At 38.8% G+C, this 18,976-nt stretch overlaps 2 protein-coding genes and 1 pseudogene across 3 annotated transcripts; 2 read left to right on the top strand and 1 right to left on the bottom strand.

The window, feature by feature from the left end:
• Positions 1 to 715: 715 nt before the first annotated feature.
• Positions 716 to 1,873, top strand: LOC144659445 (histamine N-methyltransferase-like; annotated as a pseudogene).
• Positions 1,874 to 2,289: 416 nt separating this feature from the next.
• Positions 2,290 to 4,362, bottom strand: LOC144659455 (uncharacterized). The gene is made up of 2 exons (XM_078519903.1): positions 4,038 to 4,362; positions 2,290 to 2,847 (listed from the first exon to the last, which is right to left on the bottom strand). Exons 1-2 carry the CDS (start codon positions 4,329 to 4,331, stop codon positions 2,473 to 2,475), a joined length of 669 nt encoding a protein of 222 aa, XP_078376029.1. The 5' UTR covers positions 4,332 to 4,362; the 3' UTR covers positions 2,290 to 2,472.
• Positions 4,363 to 4,533: 171 nt separating this feature from the next.
• On the top strand, positions 4,534 to 18,126 carry LOC144659440 (THUMP domain-containing protein 1-like). Of its 2 annotated transcripts, XM_078519886.1 has the most exons (7): positions 4,534 to 4,592; positions 6,412 to 6,643; positions 6,734 to 6,838; positions 10,932 to 11,197; positions 12,310 to 12,430; positions 16,801 to 16,950; positions 17,655 to 17,981. In XM_078519886.1, the coding sequence occupies exons 2-7, from the start codon at positions 6,575 to 6,577 to the stop codon at positions 17,901 to 17,903; spliced, it is 960 nt and encodes a 319-aa protein (XP_078376012.1). In that variant the 5' UTR covers positions 4,534 to 4,592; positions 6,412 to 6,574; the 3' UTR covers positions 17,904 to 17,981. The 2 variants fall into 2 exon arrangements, with proteins under 2 accessions (XP_078376012.1, XP_078376011.1); XM_078519885.1 differs by lacking the exon at positions 4,534 to 4,592 and having other exon boundaries at positions 17,655 to 18,126.
• The last annotated feature ends 850 nt before the right edge of the window (positions 18,127 to 18,976 follow it).

Genomic DNA, 18,976 nt, shown 5'->3' on the forward strand with positions numbered 1-18,976 from the left:
TTATGATGTTGTCAGTGATGTTTGGGTCAGTAATTTTTTCTTGATCGCTAATAATTAAGGACGTTATGTGTTTTTTTCCTGTGATTTGTTTTTTCTAAATTGTAAAAGTACTTACTATTTCTCTCGCCGCGTGTTCAGACCAGCGCGCTGTGCTTCGTATAATCGCGCCTCACGATTTGACGCTTGCTATTTTGGTAAGCTTGGATTTTATTGTTTCTTATTCACTTCTAAGAGAATCGCTGTACTCTGTCTGGAGCTTGCACTGTAATTAAGTCATATCCGACAAAAGAGCAGATATTTCGTCACGTTTAGATTTTGCTTTTCATTCTTCGAGAATTGTCTTGTGAAAGCTCTAATTTCCATTTTAATCATTTCCCAGAACAGCCCTTTGTCTTCAAGTTCATGATGCTTTTTGGCAAACTCTACATATTTGGTGTCAGACAACAAAGAGTATCTCAAGATTTCGCTTTACACATTTAAACTTTTAACATAATGCGCTCCAGAGGATAAGGCAAACGCGACGTCATATTTTGCACTTATAATTTTTATGGGAGATTGAAGAAGAAGCAGTATTAAAATGAAGAATACATGTTGTCGGAAGAACGAATTAAGTCGCGTCGACCTTGTCTATTCGACACGGTAGGATTACTTCTTTGAGAAAGTAATGGAACGAAACGAAATATCTAAATTTACATTTCAAACCAACTGTGGCGTAGATAAGGCGTTGGCTTGAGTCATTCTTGAACTCTACCTATCTCGATCTCACTTGAATATAACTTCTTATACACGAGAGAAAATACTGAAAATATGACTACGTTTCCCTTGACCTCCGGAGAACATTATGAGAAAAGTTTGGGTTTGTTCATGGCAAAGTCTGGAGAAAGAAAGAAAAATTTTGAGATATTACGATCATATACCGCCGTTGATTCGAAGGTTGACTCTTCCTTCGTGCCAGCAACGATCGCGTTTCAACATCTTAAGCGTTGGAAGTGGAAATGGAGAGATGGATATGGAAATCATGAAAATAATCAAAGAAGAATCTCTGAAAGGCGAACAAGGCCAGCATATGAAGTTGTTCAACCGAGCCATCGAGCCCAATGAATATTCGTGTGGTCTGTACAAAGCTGCCGTTGAAAACCTGCCCAGTCCGCTAAACGATCAACTGACAGAGTTCGAAATTTGTCAGCAGACATTTCAAGAGTATCAAGAACGCCAGAATGAAATGATAAAGTTTGACATGGTTCATTTCATGCACAGCTTCTACCACGTTGACATCGAAGAGGCTTTGATTCACTGTTTTGAGAAAGAACTTAGCGACAAGGGAAGTGTTGCTTGTTTGATCGCGGGCCACGACCTTATATACTGGGTTACTTGGAGACAAAACAATCAACAGTGGCATGGAAAAAACAAGAATAGCGAGAACTACGAAACAGCTGACAAAATTATCAAGATCGCTAACGACAACGGCTGGAAACATGAAATATACAGCCAAGAATATCCCATTGATGTTACCGAGGTGTTTGATGAGAAATCAACCGAAGGAAATCTGCTGCTCGACTTCTTGACTCACACTGTGAATTTTCGTGAGACGGCAGACAAACAACTGGTGGAAGAAACACTTGCACTGATTAAAGATCTGGCCACTGTCAAGGATGGAAAGCGCCTTGGAGAGAAAAAGGAATCGCTTCTTTTCATTTACAAGTGAAGCTGTATGCTTTTGTTTACTGTAGGGGGTGGAATACAGGAATTAAGCGAAATATCCGATAGTGGATTCATTTGCAATGCCGGGGGAAGTAATCTAGTATGAAAGAGGGAGGGAATCTTATTGAAAATTTGAATTAGGGGGCTTTCATTTATTAGTGCATGAAAGGGGGGTTGGCAAGATGAGGGGGGAGTTCATTATTTCGGAAAGCTTAGTAGCGGGGGGAGGGGGGTTACAGCAAATTATGGGCCAAAAAAAATAAAAAACGGGGTGAATTACACAACACCCCTAAACATAGATTTATGGGACGAGCATAGGGTTTTTGCATTGCTTAAAAAAACGGACGAGATATTTCCAAAAAAACTCATGTAAAGCGGCAGAAAAAGAAATTTATGTTAAGTCCGGCCCTTAAGCAGCCACTTACCTTTTCCCCGAGGGTGGCCGTTTAATAGGGGGTTGAACTGTATTACTAGACCTGTAAGTTTTATCAGTAATAAAATAATTATCCAATGGGAAAAGGCCAGTAAAAAGGATTAACATAGATTAGCCAACCTTTCACTGCATGAAAATAATAGATGACCTCAAACTGTTATCAACATATTTTATTTTGCCTTTTACAGTTTGTAATTGTAAATTAGAGCAGTAAGAATAAAATTTCAATTTTTTAGCTGCAGTAGAATCAATGGAAAGTGATCTGTTTTGAGATTTAAGTGCAGTTTTCTATATTTAATAAAAAATTATTATCCACCAACAAAAGTTTGATAGGGTGTTTAACCTCCCATTTGCATGTAGTCCTTAAAAATACTTATTTCCCATTTTTTAGTTACCGAGGGGCAATTCATCAAGTCTTTGAGGACTGATTCCTCAGTAGCCATAACAGAATTAAAAAATGCCTCAATGATCCACTCATACAGCCATTCACTGGATGGACCAGAACTGTTGTGTAATTTATAAACGTTCAAAGTCTCAAAGCCTGGCAGAGTGATTAGGTGATCAGCATATGCCATAACAGTGTCCTTTGGTAAAGCTTCCTCCTTGACAAGAGGAATCATTGTAAAGGCTTTAAAACCACCTTTGAAGATAGCATTGTGTTTGACAGTGGTACCATCTATCTTGGCTACATGTATCAGCTTGAATATCCCACCCTGTAAAACAAACAATTGTGTTATGCTTATAGTGACGCTGTAAGCAAATTAGCTTGAAATCTTCATATCAGTTTGTATAATTTGTGGGACAATGATGTAGGTGGGTCAAACTTTGGTCCCTGTAGATATTTTGGTGCCTCCTCCCACTTACATCCCTCAACAGCCTTTGTTAAGACTTCCTTTTAAAAGATCACTTTTCAGATGTTATACAAACCAGTTTGGGAAACAAGGGCTGTTTTTTCCAAATTACCCCCCCCCCCCCTCCCTCCCTCCTTATGGAAGGACAGATCTCTCAGCACTCTAGTTGATTTCCTGTTGGCACCTTTCAAAGTTTGCATCCAGGGGGGAAGGAAAGGGTGCAGAGAGTCCAATCGATGACAATTGATCATCAGACATTAAAGCTGATTTCCAGTCCGTACTGCGCAGACTCGGGGTTTGTTTTCGTTTTTGTTTTGAATTCGTTGAAACGTTACACTTCGGTGATAGCGTACATGAAGTTTTTTAGTTCGCCATTACGGATCGTTTCGTTCAAGAATTCACGATGAGCTAAAACGTCCGTTTGAAATACCGTCGAGCTTCTTTTACTCCTTATTATTGTTTTGCAAGGATATCTGGCGTTAATAATGAAGAAAAAGGTAAGTTTTGTCCCGGAATTGTTATTTTTGCTAGTAAACATTCTTCTGTTTGTGAGACTCACAAACATTGCAGGCGGAGATTGCGCAGTACGAACTGGAAATCATCTTTAAACCAATCAATATAATCAATATAATCGATTTTATTTAATTGATTTTCGAATTTCATCATCCATTGGACTGGCCGGGTCCAAAAGGCATGTTCTTATTGCAAAATCAGTTGCTTAGCAACTGCATGAGAAATACTGCACGGCTATTCTGGTCTCAGAGACAACTTTGTAAAAATTTCCATGAAAGCTCTGTTTTCAAGACTTACTGAAGATAGGGGGAGTCTTATTTCAAACTATTATCTAGAGCACACATAAAAGAAATAAAATGGACTTATTGGTGTCTTATATTAATTGCCATTATCTACCATCTAGGGAAGGGAAGGGGTTCAATAAAGAGGAAACATGGCAGACTGTGAAATATGGTTGAAGCAAGTATTCAAAACTAAATTTTGTTTCCTCAGGTAGATTTGATGATGATTTTCTTTTTTTTCTGGAGGAAAGCAAATACCTGAGAAACTGTTATGTGTCCTCGGCTACTAGGCGACGGAAGACCTCTAGGGAATGTTCCTTTGATTGCCTGAATCGATGCCCAACAATTCTTGGCGATAAATTTGTAAGGACTCAAATCGCCGCTTAGTGGCAGCTTCTCGGAGAAGATTATTGTGTTGATACCACGAGAAAAGAATTGTTCAGCAAATGGAATCCAGGAGTTTTGAAACAAGTCCACGGGAATTGAATCAGCGGTCTTGAAACATACAAACTGCGCAAATTTGTCCTCTGGTTTATCCGAATCGTCTGTCATTTTCCACAACTTCCGTTAATTAAACGAAAAACGAATGTTTATGGCTAATTTGAATTGTTTACGATCGGCGTTTAAGCTTATAATTAAGCAGCCTGTAGCAAATTAAGCTGGTTAATCAGCTAATGAAGTATTCGTGACTTACCGCGAAAATCCGAGAACAAATTTTCGATTTCGTAAACAAAATCCGAGCAAATATGACTTTGAAAATAGCTTTAATCCTACCTTTTATAGAAGCTCGCACATCATGAGCACCAGTAGAAGGTAGTAACGAAAACGAAGACCCCGAAAACGAAGACCTAAGACCTAAGACCCATACGAAAACTAAGACCCGTACGAAAACTAAGACCTAAGACCCATACGAAAACTAAGACCCGTACGAAAACTAAGACCCATACGAAAACTTAGACCCATACGAAAACTAAGACCCATACGAAAACTAAGACCTAAGACCCATACGAAAACTAAGACCCGTACGAAAACTAAGACCTAAGACCCATACGAAAACTAAGACCCATACGAAAACTAAGACCCATACGAAAACTAAGACCTAAGACCCATACGAAAACTAAGACCCGTACGAAAACTAAGACCCATACGAAAACTAAGACCCGTACGAAAACTAAGACCCATACGAAAACGAAGACCCGTACGAAAACGAAGACCCGTATATACGAAAACGAAGACCCGGCCAAAACCAGCGTTACCCAGAGTTGCGTGACATTAATAATAATGACAGAATAATATTGAAGCAGACTGAGCGTACTAAGAACGTACTACTGATCAAAAGTCTAGACTTGATCGAAAACTAAAACCTGACCGAAAACGGTTGCTTCTGCGTCACAGAAGAGACAGCCAAAGTCCCCCAGCAGTAATGCACCGTATCGAAATCTTCTCGCGCACAATACTTGCTTAAATAAACTTCGCTACCCGATTATTATTTCTCGCTTTACATCCGCGTAGAAGGGTGCGGAGTGAAAAAATTAATACAGGTGTCAAAGTGTACTAACGGGAAACTGTGCCGATCTATCACCTCTTCACATCTGCTGAGCGGCATTTTTTCGACTCTACTTAACCTAGCTAAAATCGCCTCCTTATAATACAACTGACAGCATAGTGCCCTTTCTAAACATCTTTGAGGCGTCAAAATAAATTGGACGACCAAATCCAATTTTACCGAACGGCTTACTTTGTACAAATTTATGTCACGAAATAGGAGTCTGTGTAGGCCTGTCATCTGTTTTTTGCTTAGTAAATAAAGTTTTTGTTAGTGCTTCTTATGTGTAGTCATATCAATAGTGGCCTTTCATTCATTTGCCGGGGCCGACAGGCGTACTTGCCAAGATGTTTTAATTTTACTCATGTAGCGCGTAGCGAGGCGTACTCACTTCAAAATGTAGGATTTCAATGAAACTTGATCGATACGTTCTCAGTACTCGTCTGCTTCAATATTATTCCAATCCAACACTAATTCGTAGAGTACAAACATCGCGCAAAACGAGTACAAATGTCACACGATATTTGACCACATTTGTACTTGTCTCATTTCCCCGACCAAAAGATTAAAAACCTTGGCAAGTCATGTGTGACCAAGGCTCCCGCAGTGCTATCAGAATGGAATTTTCAAAAGGAACAGCATCTTTTCATTCCGTTTACGTGTTGAAGTAACTGTAACGTTCCATTTGTCGAAAAATTCTCACCGAAAACTCCATGTAAATGTAAAGCGCTCATTGATTTTCGATTTCAGTAGTACGTTCTTAGTACGCTCAGTCTGCTTCAATATTATTCTGTCATTATTATTAATGTCACGCAACTCTGGGTAACGCTGGTTTTTGCCGGGTATTCGTTTTCGTATATACGGGTCTTCGTTTTCGTACGGGTCTTCGTTTTCGTATGGGTCTTAGTTTTCGTACGGGTCTTAGTTTTCGTACGGGTCTTAGTTTTCGTATGGGTCTTAGTTTTCGCACGGGTCTTAGGTCTTAGTTTTCGTACGGGTCTTAGTTTTCGTACGGGTCTTAGTTTTCGTATGGGTCTTAGGTCTTAGGTCTTCGTTTTCGGGGTCTTCGTTTTCGTTACTACGAAGTGACATATTCAATGTGAGGCCTTTGAATTTCTTTTTCCTTGTAAAAAATAAAGATGCACCGTCGAACCAAAGCTCGAAACTCGAATTTTTCCCCGCTTCTGGTTGTGCACCAGGCTTCCCCCCTTTAGAAGAGTAGTACTGGGACCAACAAAACGGAATCAAAATGGCGGACAACAACACGGATTTGAAACGAAAGCGGCCAAAACCATTTTACGTCGGACATAAAAAGAAGGTCAGTCATTTTGTCCTCAGATATATAACTTCAAACTTTCGTTTTTATGTTTCGATTTCCTAAACCAATTTTTCTTGTGGATTTTGTCAGAAAAGAGGACAAGAGCTCCTTACTCCGGGGATGAAAGGCATTCTTGTCACGTGTAACGAAAGAGAGAAACTGTGCGTAAGAGAAGCTTACAACGTCCTAAATGAAGTAGGTTTTGACACGCAGTAATACATGTTCTAATTCTACCACTATCTGACACTCCATCTATAACTCTGTCAGTTGCTTTTACTTACTTTATACTTACTTACTGCCCTATACGCCATCGCCGCTAAGGGCAGCAACAAAGATTCTCCACACATGCCTGTCACGAGCTTTCTTTTCGATGTCTCCCCAGGTGTAGTTAAGGGTTTTAAGTTCGCTTTCCATCGTCCGCCTCCAAGTTGTTCTTGGTCGTCCTCGCTGTCTTTTCCCTTCTGGTGTCCAATGAACTGCTGTTTTGGGGATAGCTTTTCCTTCCATCCTAAGCACATACATGTCCTACCCAGCTCCAACGTCTTCTTGCTTTTAAGTTGTCGTAATAATTTCAGTTTCATACAAGCAGTTTCCCTGTAAGTAATACCCGTTGTTAAGCAGAACTCCCTGATTTTATACCCTACTCCTACTCCAGACTAAACTGCTTGAAAACCATACCATAAGTGGCCCAGCAGCACATCTGTATAGCTCACATACCAGGGCAAGTTACCCAGTCGAAGTAATAGCGTCGCGCACAAATGACGTCACCAAAATTGAGACCCCCCACTTGACTCAGACAAACTACAAGAGCGATCTGAAGAAATTATGTCGCTCGCGAACACTTCGCTTCGGTCTTTGACCGTTCTCACGCAAGATGATGGCGTTCCTGGCTCGAAATTTGAAAGTGAAGCAGAGAACTACACTGTGGATCAGTTAAAACGATGGCTGAAGTGCAGAGGGCTAAAATTAAGCGGAAAACGACAACCCTTCGTGACGACCTTAATTGTGAAACGTGTTACGGAATGTATAAAGGCTGGACTACTATCAAGCCGTAAAAATCGTATTACTTAAACACTAATCACGAACCTAGCGTCAAATTTAGAATTGACCGAAAATAGCTATTTTGATCGGCTCGAAATAATTCTTATCGGCAAAAATGTGGCTGAACGGTATAGCAGTCATTTGCATAATCACAGTTGTCGGCGTTTGTCGCCCGAAAGATAACACATTCCCCGCAAATAAACGCCATAAATTCCTGAACCTTCTGTGAAACTTTTATTCAATCTTAATAAACGTTCGCCATGTTAAAAAACAGACTTTTAATCCATTCGTTTTCATGACTACACATTACAAGAAAGCATGACAAACGTGACCACCGCGACCTTTTAATATTTACACACTGGCACGCCGGGCGGCATACATTCACGGCACTATATAATAAAGATAAGAAATCCTCGGCGGCAGAAAGATTTCGCTTCCTTCATTTTCGGATGACTAAAGCGAGAGTAGTGCTTTGACAGGCGTCTTTATTTTTGATTTTTGATGTTACTTTCATTCACGTTTTGCATTTTTGATTCATGTTCGAAAATAAATTCTTTCGCGACGCGGCAAGTTTCGATTCAAAAGCAGGCATACATTTATCCCTCACGCAAACCTGGGTCGAAGTATCAAAGTCTGAAATGTTATGGCTTGGCTCAATGAGACATAGAAAAGACCAAATTTTAAATCTTCAAATGACAGATGAACCTGTCTACGCTCTAGGTACACACTTCTCGTACGATGACAATCTGTCAGACCAAAGAAACTTCTTCGACAAGCTGTCAAAATTACAGAAGACTTTAAACTTTTGGTCTCAAAGGGATATCTCTGTTTATGGAAGAATAAACATTGTTAAAACTCTAGCCCTTTCAAAAGTCATATTCATCTGCAGCTCCATGGAAACGCCACTACGATTCGCTGAAGAAGTGAATAGAATGATTTTCGACTTTGTATGGAGCCACAAACCTGCGAAAATCAAAAAGTCGACTCTGATAAAATCTAAAAAAAAAGGTGGCTTAGAAATGAAAGATTTCGCTATTTTTGACAAAGCTCTAAAACTAAACTGGGTAAACCGCCTATGTTCAGACCACGACGCTCCATGGAAATATATTCCAACCTCTTTCCTTGCCAACGTCGGTGGCACTTTCTTATTTCAGTGTAACTATGACTGTAAGCTTCTTTGCCTAAGTGAACACCTCCCAAAATTTTACAAAGACATCATAGCCCTCTGGCAGAAAATCACTGTGACTGATCCTCAAAATAAATCTGAGGTACTAGAGCAAGTAATCTGGAACAATAGGTTTCTAATTGTTAATAAAAAATCGATTTATTTTTCACATTGGCATCAGGCTGGAGTCATGCACATATCAGACTTACTTAACACAGAAAAAAATCACTTTCTATCTTTTAATTCTCTTTGCGAAAAATTCAAGACTAAGTTTAATTTTCTACAGTATTACAGCATCATTTCTGCTTTCCCTCGCTCGTGGAAAAAGCTTTTAAACTCTAACGACCAACTACCCATAAAACCCCTTGATTCAATAAGCGATTCGTTGAGTTGCAAAACTCTCTATGACAAACTGGTATCCTTGGAAAAGCTATCTCCCCCCACAGCAGAAAGGAAACTTATTGAATATGGGGTAGAAAAGAACAATCTGTGTAAGGTTTATCTTTTACCATTTAACGTTACAAAAGAAACCAAAATGATGATGTTCCAGTACAAGATCATTCATCGCATCCTACCTACCAATAGCTTATTACATAAGATGAAGAAAGTTGACTCCCCAACTTGTCCTTTCTGCCCTACCGAGCTCCATACCATCTGGCACCTTTTTATAGAGTGCACTCAAGCAAAATCTTTCTGGGTAGAGTTTCAAGATTGGTATAATGCTCATAGTAGGAAAAGAGTCCATCTTTCGAACTTAGATGTCCTATATGGTATATTGGACTCTACTCGTGGTTGTTTAGCCCTAAACCATCTTATTATATTAGGAAAATACTTTTTATACCGTAGCACCGGCCTAAAAAAAAAAAAAAAAAAAAAAAATAAAATAAAGTTCAGTTTAACGAGTACATATCCCTCGTTCGCGACAAACTATTATTAGAAAAACATATTGCTATCAAATCCGGTAAATACGATAACTATATCAAGAAATGGAATTTTTTACAAAGCAATTAGTTTCCTTTTGTTTTTGTTTCTCGCTAGATCGTTCATTTTCTTTCGTTTTCTCTCTGTTAATGATTATAGGCAATGTTATTTGTTATTATTTTCTTTTTGCATTGTTAGCCTAAGTGTTGTAATGTTATCCTAAGTGTTGTAATGTTAATAGTATTGACTTTAATAGAGTAATTTTTGTAACTATTTTTTTACACTGTCTAAGCTGTACTGTAAAGTAGCTCCTTTTGTAAAATTAGACATCTATATTTTGTAATCATCGTAATGTTGTATGTTAAATGTTGTAAGTACTTGCAATAAAAAAAAAAAATAAAAAAAAAAAAACCTGGGTCGACGGGCATGACTTATACCTGTTTTGCAATCAATGTTTATTTGCCCCATTCAATATTTTTAAATATTTTTACCTCAGTACCGTTTCGCAAAGTACCATTTCGTAAAGTACCGTTTCGTTTCGCAATTCGTACCGTAAGCCGAATGGAATGAAGACTTTCTTCCCCGATTCCTCCAGCTCTAAGAGTGATTTTGGCCAATGTTCAGGATACCTTGAGTCGGTTTTGCACTCACCATGACAGCTGTACTTTGTACTAACCATTCTTGACCCTTTGAGAAAGCATACACTCCGATTTACCTAACTTTTTACATGTTTTCTTCACGTATTGACGCTCTCTCGCATACATTCGCTTATGGCCGACTGCAATGTTTGTCTGAGTCACGCGGGGGGTCTCATGAGACTAAATCTATTTTTAGAATTTGTGCGCGACGCTATTATAATTCACACCAGTCAATCTTCACTGACCTATCTTTTGGATATCCCCCTGTGTAACTAACTGCCAAAGTGCATTCAGATTTTCACATTACGCTGAAGGTATGCCGAAGTCTATGCCAAGGCCCTTTATTATTTTTACCTTCAAGTTGAATAAGTTATTTGAATACCAGTTAAAACATGCCAGCTACTTTTGTATGCCAGTGCCTGGCACAATTTTGAAATCCATGCCAAAGGTCTTTGGCATAACCTACATAGAATGCAGCATGGCTGAGTTTGAATCTAAGACCATGGTCTTTTCTTGCATTAAGTATGCAGACAAACTCTATGGTCCTGAGCACAACCGGCAGGGGGATGATGCTGCCAGTAATAGTGATTCCGAGGATATAGAAGAGGCTTTGGCTAAGGAAGTCAAGGAACTGCAAGAGGCCAAGCAAGAAAAGAGATTCCAGGCTGTGTTGAGTGGAGCTAATAACGTCATCTTCATCAAAACCAACCTTCCTGATTCTAAGGACCCTACAGATTTGGTTCATACCATTTTAACAGATATGTTGAAGACTGGATGCAAGAAGACCAGGTAAGGCCACCAATACTAAAGGATTTGATATTTTTTCATTACTTTGAATTGGAGGCGTGGCGGCCTAAAGGTTAATCTGGTCTGGGTTCAAGCCCTGACCAGGATCATTGCACTGTATTCTTGGGAAAGACAATTTACTCTCACAGTGCCTCTTTTCACTCAGGTGTATATTGAATGGGTACTGGCGGATTTAATGTTTGGGGGTAACCCTGTGATGGACTAACATCCCATTCAGGGAGGAGTTGAAATACTCCTAGCATGCCATCCTGATCCAGGGGATGTAGTATATGTACATGTTCTCTTTGAACTCTTTAGAGCCAAATCAACCAAACCAATTGTGAGAGCATGCCTTGCCACTATTTCCTAAACTGTGAAAATTTCAAAGCGTTAAAATGAGAGAGCACAGTTTTGTGACCATTTCAGACTGACCAAGACCCCAGTAAGTAAAGTCTGAATTTGAGCCTAGTGGCCCATCAGGCCAAAACTTATCCAGTTTCAGTAGCATGAAGCAACTAGAAGTATTTCTACTCTCTCCCCCCCCCCTAGATGGGATGCTAGTCCATCTAGGGTTGCCCCCCAGCATTACATTTGCTAGTACCCAATTATACACCTGGACACAACCCAATAACCTGGTCCAGGGCTCAAAACCTGACCACTCAATCCAGAGTCCAGTGAACAAACAATTATGCCACTGCGCCTTCCAAGACCTCAGAACCAAGGCTTAAAATTTTACTACTACGTCTATGAACACTACTACCTGGTTATTGGAACAAAAAATTGGTTGTATGTTGCTTCTGCAATAGGGCAGTCCTTTATCATTTTACCTTGTCTGCTGTATTTTCCATATCACAAGTATGCTAAGTATTTAGCTGTAGTAGTAAAGCTACAAGTTCACGAGTTAGCAAACCTATGTTATGCATGAACAATACAACTTTATGCTACCTCATTGTTTTCTTTCTGAAATTTCTTCATCGTTCTTTTTTCATCTCAGTAACATAAATCCAAGACAATAATTTTTCCTTACTAGACTCTCATGTAGGGGAATTAATCACTTCCTGCTGTAGTACACATGATAACAGTCTTAATAATACTGTCATTTTCACTTGTTCTAGACATTGTCAAAGATTTCTCCCAATTGCTGGGTCCTGTCATGCAAATAAAGAGGATTTACAGAAACTTGCCGAGCAAATGTTCCAGTCAACATTCTTTGCTGAAGATGCTAAACCATCCACGGTAGGAAAGGAACATAACTTTACTATGTCCAGAGTTGCTAACAGAGAACTGGGCGATACTTTCTGCTTGATTGCTTGACAAAGTTCAAGTTGTAGTTTTACCTTAAGTCACATTATTTTTGGCATCTCAGTCCTAGTTGATTAGTCCCAAATGATTAGTCACTAGACAATGTAATTCTAGGCGTACATGTAACAAATCTGTAGATCATTGTAATAATATTATTATTTAATATTATGAGAGTACAGTGACTTGCCCAAGAACACAACACAGTGCCTCGGCCAGAGCTTGAACCCAGACCATTTGAAGAGCTGCGGGAAAGAACGGCCCCTGGAAACATTATCGAAACAGCTCCAAATTGCGCATGCAGGTTTGTTTACGTTTGCTTAACACTGTTCTGTGTTTCATTTCGCTGGTCTTTCGTTCGTTTTCGAAATTAAATAACATATGCAAAAAAAAAAGATTTTGTAGCTTACATTGTCCACAGTAATCCAGCACTAGACATTTTTCCACGCATCGCGTGTGCAAATCTTGCCTCGAGGAACTTTATTACAGTTGTCCAGGATGTAAAAACAGCGTTTCACAAACCAACTTTGCTGACCGCCCGCCATTAATTTGCTCCGAGGCGGTAGCAGCAAGGGACTGGGACTCGCTATTCTATTGTGACGTCTTAAGTCACATGTTAGGGATTCAAGTACAGAGAACAAAAATGGCGCATTTCTTGAGAAAATAAACTACTGGTTCGTTGGAGTGCAAATGCGTCCACTTGGCGGTTGAAGGACATTATTAAGTCTGAAAACCCGTAAGTCTCACAGCATTTCTCAAAGAAATGAGAGATGTTCGGCCTTAGTTTTGTACAATAGTGTCTTTTAGCGCTCAAGAGAAAAATTGTTCGACAAAGGCCAGCGGAGCCAAGTGGTAAATAAAGTCTAAAAACACAGATCTGTTGTCGGGAACTATGTCAGCGTGAGTTTTGCAGTGTCCCCTTGGGTGCTGCAGTGACAAAGTTGCCGAGAAGCGAACTGGTTTTAGACTTCAAAAAAATTCTTTAGATGTTTCGCAGGGCATGTTCCCTTCGCAAAATTTTTTCTGTGCCTCATTAAATATTCATCAATCAATCTATTGATTCGTGTGAACGAAAACCTCAGAAGTTTATGTTGTTTTCGTGGGATTTTGTAGATGTGTGATGGTGTAAGGTGTGGAGATAGAAGTGAGAGCAAGCTGGCTATGATGTTAAATCTCTAAAGCTTGAAAATCTGCCGGATATTCTATTGCTCAATCTTAAAACATTGGCAAAATTTTAAAACACTAGATGACAACAACAGTGATATTAGTATGGGTAATCAAATGGTGACGAGTGAAATTAGAAAATAATTTCACGCGCGTTTTGTCAAAATTATTATAATTTTGACAAAATGCAAGTGAAATTATTTTCTAATTTCACGAGTATACCATTTGATTACATTTTAATATCATAGGTGACAAATTACGTTTGCAATCTTAGATGTTTTTGACTGGCACATTGCATCGCGAACTCTGAGCTTTGAAAAGTTGAAAGCATACATTCTGCTTAAGTTCGCAAGGTTTTTTAGTCTTAGAACAAAAATCCGCTCGATGCCATTTATGTACTTGGCTTAAGTCTTGAAGTCGTTTTGACGTTTTGAAATATAAAATATCATCAAAAGTTTTAGTACCTGGCCAAGGCTTGCTGGCTAAGATGAAATTCAAGCGAAAATGTACAAAGTTTAAGCCTTAAAACATCTTTTACTCCGGACGCCATCTTGCCGCTAACTATGTTGCCATGGCAATTTTATAATTTCACATGTTAAATTATAAATTAACGTTGAAATTTCGCGCCAAAATTAAGGAGTAATTTGTCACCTATGATATTAAACAGGAAATTCTATGGAATAACTGCAGCATTCTTATCGACAGAAAGCCAATCTTTGGAAATTGGTTTGCCCAAGGAATTGTTCGTTTGCACCATTTACTGAACGAGCATGGACTTTTTTACAACATTGCTGAATTTAAAATAAAATACAACCTTAACGTGCCTTTCACCATCTACTACGGCCTCCTTGATGCCATACCACGCACGTGGAAAAATGAACTAAAACTGTGTAACCATACCGACATTGTCAATCAAAATAGTGAAACACCATTGTCGACTGCTTCAATTTACTCTACTTTCCTACAAAACTCCTTCAAACCACCAACTTCGCAAAGTAAGATCCTTCGTCATGGCTTTACTGAGAGTAATGTCCAAAAGGTTTACCAATTACCTTTCACTATTACAAAAGAAACCAAAATCATTATGTTCCAATATAATATTATACACAACATACTCCCTACTCAGATGAGTCTTTATCGTGCTGGCCTTTCTGACAAGGACATTTGTCCTCTATGCAATACTGAAAAACAGACTTTAAACCATTTGCTTCTTAATTGCTTAAAAACAACCTCCTTCTGGAAATTATTTGAAGACTGGTGGTATGAGAAGTCCCAAGAACGACCATCTCTAACTCAAAGTAACATACTATATGGTTTTTTCGGCAAGATATCACACTGGCAGGCACTTAACTATTCAATTATCCTGGGAAAGCACTATATTTTCTGCACAAATGGTGACCAAGACGAACTGTGTTTCCGAACGTTCCTTCTTCGTCTTAACGACAAATTGCAAATACTTAGAGAGAGTGCAATGGCAAGTAAATGTTTACACAAATTTCAGCGTACGTGGGCTTTCCTTTTGTAATACTTCTTTTATAACATTCCTAATCCGTACTGTATATATGAAGCATATTAGTATTGTAGGTAATGTAGGTTAAATATTCAAAATTAGGCGGAAAATTTGTAATTTCTGTATTGGTGTGTATTGTTACTAGTATGTAAGTGTGTACTACAAAGCAAAAATGTACAAAAAAAATAAAAACCTGTATAAAAGTAGTACAAAAACTGTAGTTTATAGAAGTATTGTACAGTAAGTAGTGTAGTATAAGTATTGTTTTAGTAAATAATAAAGATGGTAATTTTTTTTTAAGTATTGTTTTGTAAGTAGTATTGTAACTAGTGTATGTCTTTGGTTTTGTAAGTAGTTAATCTTCTTTGTGTTCCAATAAAAAAAAAGGAATAATAATAAAAAAAAGAGAGCAAGCTGGCGGCACTTAACTGAAAGCAAAACTAGTGTAATGTGAAAACAGGAGCAAACGTATTCAATCAATCAGTCTATCACCCAACAATCAGTCTTTATTTCACTTTCACCTCAAATGACAGCTAACGGTAACAAATTAAAATAGTCTTGCCTGAAACAACAAAAAGCAGCTAACTGCAAGCAGACTGCAGTGAAAGCTAGCCGCTTGAAACGCTAACCCTAGCCCTAACCCTTAAACTTGGGTGTAGTTTTTTAACCCTAAATTTGAAATGAAACCCTAGCGTCAAACCTTAAGCTTTTTTCGCTAGGGTTAAGCTTAGGGGTTAGGGCTAGGCCTGTAATCCCAAAACTTTAGCTGGTTTCATTGTTTTGAGGAACAAAAGGTTTCCTTTGTTTATCGTTTGTAAAGGAAACAAAGTCCTAAAGACGACGCCAGCAAAAAACCTTGTCTTTTGCATGTGTTACTTTTCGAAAACGAACGAAAGACCAGCGAAATGGAACACAGGACAGTGTTAAGCACACGTAAACAAACCTGCGCAATTTGGAGCTGTTTCGATAATGTTCGAATTAGCCAGCAATTCCAGGGGCCGTTCTTTCCCGCAGCTCTTCATTTGATCTGGAGTACAGTGCACTAACCATTAGCAAAAACCCATAAGGGTTGAAACGTGTAACGCGCGCACAGTGTTTGAATATTCATTTTGCTAAGTACCATATTTGGAAACACAAAGAATTTGTACGCGATACTTTATACACGTAATGACACGCAACATAATTTTTAGTTTTGCGGACAGTTGCTTGAATTTTGACCTAAACGCCGTAAATTTCTCACAGAAACTAAAAAAATTCATTAAGTGCATCAAAGCGAAGTTCTCCAGACTACTTTATGAAGATGAAACAGGAGAATTTAACCAAATTTAACTTTATTCAACCAATGTTGTTCAAAAACAAGATAACGCCATCGAGCGCTAGCTAGCGCATGCTGTGAATTTAATCCAGATATAGTAATTTTGATTGGTTAAATGTTTCTCGTGATTTTCCAAATATGGTACTTAATATAAACGAATGTGTAAACGCTTGGTACAATGCGAATCATACTGGAGTTACACATTTCAACCCTTATGGGTTTCTGCCATTAGGCCATTATGCCTCCCATTGTCTGGCCTAAGCACAGAGGGTTTTTTTACTTAGTACTTAATGAAAAATCATCTTGATTTGATTGCAGTTTTGTGTAATGTACAAATCCAGGAACAACAGTAGCATGCACAGAGACGACACAATTGCAGCATTGGCTGCCATGGTAATGAATGCTGGGAAGGGACACACTGTTAACCTGAATAATCCTGACTTGGCAATATGTGTTGAAATTATCAAGGTAAAAATTCAATGTATAAATTTGATAGTAGCTGTAATAATAATGTGCAGTTCCAAAAAATATCCATACCCACCCCATGGAACGTCAATGGAAACTCTAAGGGTTGTGTGGCGGGGGGGGGGGGGGGTCGCTCAAAAGCCAAAAATTTGAAAGGAAAGTATGGAGACATGGTGGCCTAATAATTAGCGCGCCGGACTCCGGATCAAGTGGTCTGGGTTCCAGGCCTGGCCGGGGTCACTGTGTTGTGTTCTTAGGCAAGACATTTTATTCTCATAGTGCCTCTCTCCACCCAGGTGTATAAATGGGTATTGGCGAAATAATGCTGGGGGGTTCCCTGCGATGGACTAGCATCCCATTCAGGGGGGAGTGGAAATACTCCTAGCTGCTTAATGCTACAGAAACCGGTATTAGCTCCGGCAAGTATGGGCCACTTGGCTTGAGGCTTCCCCTTTATGGAGCTTAACTGGAATTTCCAGAGGAGTGGGAGGATTCAAACCACAAAATTCTTCCATGGGCGGGGTATGGATATTTTCTGGAACACCATGTAATAAACCTTTTAGGATTAACTATTACTACAAAATTTAATTGTTGCAAAATAAAAAGCTTTATCCTTGCTTTGAATTCTACCAAACTGTGAAGTTTCTTCTCCTGTTCGCTTTTGAAGTAAAACATTTAGAATTGTTGCTTCTGGTTGTCTTTTTTAGAATGTCTGCTGCATGAGTGTGGTTAAAGATTTGTTCAAGCTTAGGAAATACAACATTCATGAAGTAAATGAGCAAATATTCCGATCTCAAAACAATACAAGGACAAAGGATGCCAAGGGTGATGATTCAAGTATAGAAAAGACAAAAGATAATAATCAAGACAATTCTACAACAGACAGGAGCAGTCATACAGAAAGTACAACAGTTGAAAATACAGTCACAGCAAATCAAGATACAGTGAAAGCATGATAAAGGAGAGTCAAGAGGAAACATTCTCAGGAAATTATTAACTAGACTTTCACCATTCTTGATTTGTTCGTCAAGGAGGTAAGGAATGGTACTAAAATGGAGAAAACTAATGTAGCATGAGTGCAAATTCATACAAGTGATTTCTAGAACACTGTTAAGCTACAAACAGGTGATCTTTTAACATGGCATAATAGTTGAATAAAATATTTAAAGTAGCTATAAAGTGTTGAATCTTGTGTTTCAGTGACCAACGTAAACAAACAACTTAAGTTTGTGTTAACTCTTAAAAACAGGGTTCCAGCTACATTTTAAGGCGAAGTGTAAACAAGGAATTCCAACAGGTCAAATACCCACTACGCTCACCAAAAATCTCACCTTTTCTGTTACACCCGCTTTTAGTGTTACGTGCATAGCTACATGTATCTTTTGACATCATCTTTTAACATGCTGTTTGAAATGAACCAATCAAAACTGATAAATACCAGTGTTGGTTTCATGCAAATGAGCCCAGCAGTTCAGGTCATGCTAGTGGGCTGTGATTGGCGGATTTCGATCCGTCTTGTTTGTTTAGCACATCAAAATATGAATGTTGATAAAAAGCCACTATTCACGTAACACTGAAAGTGGGTGAAATTTGGGATCAATTTAGGTTTCTGGGAAACTGCTCACCTACCCCTCCCCAAACCTAACATTAACCCTTACTTATCGCTTTGGGCAAAATGTTAGGTTTGGGGAGGGGTAGGTGAGCAGTTTCCCAGAAACCTAAATTGATCCGTAATTTGTTGGGTGAGGTAGCTGACCCCCAGGGGGGTACTCCGACTTGTAAATGACGGGGATGATCGAAGGATTTTTTGGGGTTTGAAATTTTTGATTCCGGGATTTTTTGGGGTTGGAAAATTTGGCAAGTATTTTTTTGGGTGATATGATTTAAATAGGAGATTTTTTGGGTATTAAAAACGAACTAAAGTGCCTTGGCGCGGTCTTGGCATATTTATGGTATGATAAATAAACAAAAACAAGCATTCAATTTATTATGGTTTTCTTTGTGTTACATGTATATTATTGCCCTTCCT

Source organism: Oculina patagonica, chromosome 7 (genome assembly GCF_052425735.1).
Source record: "Oculina patagonica isolate OP01 chromosome 7, crgOcupat, whole genome shotgun sequence".
NCBI lineage: Eukaryota > Metazoa > Cnidaria > Anthozoa > Scleractinia > Oculinidae > Oculina > Oculina patagonica.